The sequence below is a fragment of the Solanum verrucosum genome, unplaced genomic scaffold (genome assembly GCF_900185275.1).
Source record: "Solanum verrucosum unplaced genomic scaffold, falcon-dt-bn FXZP01000009.1, whole genome shotgun sequence".
In the NCBI taxonomy this organism is placed as follows: domain Eukaryota; kingdom Viridiplantae; phylum Streptophyta; class Magnoliopsida; order Solanales; family Solanaceae; genus Solanum; species Solanum verrucosum.
In genome coordinates this window covers 2,522,085-2,527,635 of record NW_026020231.1, presented here as the reverse complement: position 1 = coordinate 2,527,635, position 5,551 = coordinate 2,522,085, and the positions used below count along the sequence as shown (strand labels likewise).

The window sequence follows — 5,551 nt, the reverse complement described above, 5'->3', positions numbered from 1 at the left end:
GGTCCTGGAAGACACAAAAGTTAGGGTAAAAAGATACAAAACAAGATAGCTCCCTTGTGATCTGTGAAACTGACAGGAGGTTGAACTTGAAGTTTGGTACACAGAGGACATTTTTAACACTGTTGTTGTCAAAAAACAATGCCTCACCAACATGACTAATATCTACTTTGTCCCATGTTGGTAGATGAACCTGATTCTGTTGTGTCTTATCTATGCTATAACTCTTAGTTAATAAGTGTCTGTTTGCTGTAATATGATGAGAGGCACCTGAATCCACTATCCAATTTTGTGTAAAGCCAGTTGACATTAGACAAGTAGTAGCAATACCTGCCGTGTTGACTTGCTTAGGTTCCTTCACATATTTGTTTAGCATCTCCATGATTTGTTTATACTCCTGGTCGGTGAATGCATGTCCCTAGTGTAAAGTTTTATCCTCATCAAAGCTGGTTGAAGCCTCCTGTGAATGGAAAATACCAGCAGCATGGTTTGCTGAATGTTGTCCTGCATAGTGTGAGGATCCTGCAGAATTTTTTACATTGTTAGCTGGAAACTGCTTACCACCATCACCACAGTAAGAGGCCCCTGATGCATTCCTCAGATTATTAGACTTCCTTCTATTCTTCTAGTCATCAGGATAACCTATCAGCTTGTAACAATTCTCCTTGGTATGACCAGTAAAGTGACAAAACTCACACTTTCTTCCTTTGTAATATTCCTTTCCTTGATTCTTATGCACATTCATAGCCATTGGATCAGGTTTTTGAATGACATTTGCTACATAGTTTGAATGTTGAATCTCATCTTCTATGATCATAACATAAGCTTGATTTATGGTAGGTGTGGCTCCTTTGAGCAGGATCTGCTTACGAGCTTGGTCATAAGACTCATTCAAACCACTCAAAAATTGTATCAATCACAACTGTTGTATATGATCAACATAATCCTTTGACTGAGGACATGTACAACCAGGACTGGGAACTACATCATCATATTCATTCCAAAGAGTCTTCAGTTTTGTAAAGTAAAGAGATACTGAATCTGTACCTTGAGTCAGAGTAGTGATTTCTCTATGTAGCTGGTATATTCTCATGCAATTCACCTTATCAAACCTTTCGTTCAGATCAACCCAAACTTAGAAAGCATTTGTGGCATATACAATTCCACTTAAGAGATCTTCATTAACTGTATTCATTATCCAAGATAACACGATTGCATTACAAGTTTCCCACTGCTCATGTAATTCATCTTTGTACAGAGCTCTGGTGCAAGCTCCTGTAACAAAACCATACTTCCTCTTCCCTAACAAAGCAATCCTCATTGACCTACTCCAGATCCCATAGTTTTCTGATCCTGTCAACTTGATGGGAATCAAAACAACTCCTGAAGCATCTGACTGGCCAATGTACAGAGGATCATTTTGATCTATCTTTGGAATCGGCATTGCTACAATCTTCAACTACTTCAACTACCTTGCTGAAGTATCTCTAATCTGAGTAATAATACTGCTCCTAATTAGCTAGGATCGAGTGCTTTGATACCATGTTAGAATTCTGAGCTTGAAGCTCTTCTAGACAGAGATGAACAGAGAATTAGAAAGAGAGAAGAAGAGAGAGTTTTCTATTGATCTGTATAATGGTCTATTTTCAATGTGAAGCATTCTCAATGCTTTTATACACACAGATTACAAAATTGTAGAAGCATCTAGAAGGTTCTTAACTAACACACCTAATGCATGTGTCAGCCTAACAACCTAACAACTTGTAACAAACTTTTCTGTTAACTATCTGTTTCTGTTAACTAACTTTGTGACACCACATTCTGTCCACATTTTGTATCATCTGATCATTTTAACAAGATGTATGATAGCAAAGAAACTACTACCTTTATTTAACCTTTAACTCGGAAAATATCCCAAATACAATCATCAATTAAAACAAAACTGAATCCGATACAATGTAGTATGGTTACATCGTAGTACATCTATAAACTATATGAATCTCAAAACATACTTAAATGGTCCAATTTAATGAAAAATGGCAAAGGCAATTGCGGATAGACTGAGCACAAAGCTGGCCAATACGGTCGTTAAGGACGAAGGCGGAGGAGGAGGAGGAACGACACCACCGAGAACGGAACCTGTAGGTCCATCAACAGATGGTGTAGGTGGGTTGGTACCTGGAGTACTAGTGCTGTCGTCGAAAACTGAAATTTCTAATTTCTGTCCACCTTGGCAGTGTGTGCCAATAGTACAAATGAAATAGTGATCATCAGTAGAATTAAGAGTTATATTTGTTGGTCCTGTCATTATGGCAGCGCCTATTGCATTCTGCGAATTGCATCCATCGAACGAAGTTTCTTCTACTTGTTGCATGTCATGTCGATCAGTCGCAAAATTGAACACTGTCAAAATTAAAATAAGAAACATGAATTTGTTTAATTTGAAGGATATAATCTAATGAAAATTAATAAATTAATTAAATGTATATACCTAGAATATCGCCAACTCTGAATGTTTTTCCAGCAGCCCAATTTGTGTAAGCAACTGCGCCATTGCTTGGTACGGTCCAACCCATGTTGTCCCCTACCACATGCACCGTTTGTGCGAATTTTTGACCAAAATAAGCCATTATTAAAATCAATTCACCAAAATAGTATATTTTTTTAAATTTTTACGAAACTAGTATAAACGTGGTTCACAGTAACGTTTTAGGCTTTATTTTATTAAATAAAATTAATGGGAAAAAGGACGGACGAATAACGCCGTTTAATAATAACACGTTATTGGAGATAACGTTTTAAACATAAAATGTTATCCTGAATAACGATTATAGCCCGTGTGTACTACAGCCCATTCATTCTTATCAATTGAACAAAACCCATCAACTAAACAAAACCTCATTCACTCCAGCGACTATTGTGAAAAAACCCTCACCTCTCACCACTTAATTCCTAACCCACCTGCAAAAAATCCAGCCGCTTACAAAATTGACGCACTAACTACACTGGATTTGAAATCCTTTTGTTCAACTGTTGAAGATTTGACACACTACAAGAGATTTATATAGGGGTGAAACTTTCAAAATTTTGAAGGAGGTTGGCAATTTTACTGGCAAAAATCGGTCAAATAGCTTTGAAAGAGAAGTATCTTTTTGTGATTGAGGTAATTTTGTCACACACTAATACATTTGATCTAAAATTTGATGTATATTTTTTTTCTTTTTTGTGAATGAAGCTAACGTTTTATGTATATGTTGCTGGTGAAGTATTTGTGCAAGGTTTTGGTCATTATTTTAAAAACATTCTTTTGTGTGTAGGTATTTCTTTTATGGCTAGTAATAATACATACCAACTGGATCCCGGTCCACTTGATCCGTCTGTATTAACCGAACAGCTCACTCATAGGTCACGAGATATATGGATAGGAAATGATAATATGATTTTGAACACAAGGAAGTGTGATGGAAAGTTTTGGGACCTCGTAAATGAACATCCCATCCATCCACGAGTCTTAGATGTAATTAGATTATCCGGATTGTACGGTGTTTATAGATCTCACCGGTCTGTTGTAGATCGTAGTTTAATCACTTCACTAGTTGAGAGATGGCGTCCTGAGACTCATACTTTCCACTTTAAAACAGGTGAGGCCACAATCACCTTACAGGACGTGGAGATATTGTATGGCTTACCCGTGAAAGGTAATCCAGTACTTGGATATGAACCACAGAGGACCATAGCGGATTGGCAAAATATTTGTCAAAGACTATTAGGTTTTACTCCACATACTCACGACTTTAAACATAGTAGTCTTAAGGTCTCCGCGCTTAATGCACACTTGCGACTTCAACCACAACTGTCTGATTTGGCAACACAAGATATGGTCAACGAGAAGGCTAGGTGTTATATGTTTTGGATGATTGCTGGTTTAATGTTGGCAGACACATCTGGCGGTCTTTTAAAGCTTATGTACTTGCCTATGCTCGAAGACATCACTGCAGTAGGGTCTTACAGTTAGGGTAGCGCAACCTTAGCATTCTTATATCGCTTTCTTTGTAAAGCCTCCCAAAGTACCTAGAATGAGATTGCTGGATTTCTACCACTACTTCAGGTATACCTAATAATGATACTAATTATTTATTGAAATTTCTTCTAGTTTATAAATATTTCTCGATATATATTATGTTAGATTTGGGCATGGGAGAGAGTTACTGTCCTCAGGCCTCAGATAGTAGCACAAAGGGACACGAGAAATATTTTTCCTGTTGGTTCACCTAGGGGTCCACATGCTGCTAGATGGTTTGCACATTTTAGTTGGACCAACACTACCAAGCATGTGCTAAGAGTTTTTAGGGATGCGCTTGATTCAATGACCGAAGATCAGGTAGGATGTTGTATTAGTTTTCCCTTAACTTTCATGTATATTATAATTGTGAACTCTTTTTGTCTCATGTAGTTTATTTGGGAACCATATTCTGTTGACTTGATTGAGAGTCTTCCCGACTATTGCCGCGTTGGAAGAGATATATGGCGTGCTAGAGTTCCAATTTTTTGTTGGGATGTCGTGGAGGTTCATTTGCCTGATCGAGTTATGAGGCAATTTGGATTGGTTCAGGAGATACCATCTCCATTTCCATTTGATGCTACTCATTTTCACCACGATTGTCGAGGAAGGCCAAACACTAATTGGGAGTTGGAGCATGCACAATGGTTACCTTTTTGGAACCATATTGACCAATATGTTTGTAATGCACCAATCATTCATGGATCACTTAGGTATGATGATCCCTACCTTATTTGGTTCAGACGTATTACTCGTTTTGTCATTGGTAATCCTGCTTCGCGTCCTCAACAACTACAAGGTTATGTTCCTAATGCGACTGCATATGAAACAATGGTAAGTTCAATACTTGGTTTTTCTTTTAAAGCTCATTAATGAGTTCTGGAAATCCCAGATGCGTCATCGCCCTTCTCTAATCATTGTTATGTAATGTGATTGGTTCATGGAGCTGATAGATTAATGTGAGTTTGTTTAGTTTAATTGAACTATATTATTTTAGTTCGAATTATGTAATGTGATTGGTTAAGGCAAAATTCTATTATACAAGAACACCTCTAAGTGACTGAAAATATTGAGGAGAAGAGGAAGTGATAAGAATTGACTTTTATTTCCATTCTATGTCACAAATGATTCATTTTTTCTTAATTATCTAGTGACTCTAAGTGACTATAGAAAATTAGGATGTCTGACTGCAATAATTTTATAGTGAAAGATTTTGACTGCAACAATTTTATTTCATTTTCATTCCCCTGCTATGCTGAATCTAAGTTGAAAATGATACAGTTTGGTTGCATTTAAGTGCTGGCATGTCATTCTTTAAACAATGTGCTTAATCAAAGTTAGATCTTGTTTATTCATTGGACATGGAATGTCATTCTGTTCATAATGGATTAATAAGAATTATTCTTCTCATATAATTAATTTATTTTGCACAGGCGCGTCATATTCATTTGATGGTTAATAAAGCAATATCACTCGGTGATAACCCATCAATGG

The 5,551-nt window shown here is 36.9% G+C and overlaps 1 protein-coding gene across 1 annotated transcript; it reads right to left on the bottom strand.

The window, feature by feature from the left end:
• Positions 1-1,876: 1,876 nt before the first annotated feature.
• LOC125832445 (cucumber peeling cupredoxin-like) lies at positions 1,877-2,633 on the bottom strand (the record flags this gene model as incomplete). The annotated part of the gene is made up of 2 exons (XM_049511598.1): positions 1,877-2,400; positions 2,489-2,633. Coding segments are annotated over 2 exons (522 nt in total), but the record flags the coding sequence as incomplete, so codon positions are not given.
• Positions 2,634-5,551: the final 2,918 nt, after the last annotated feature.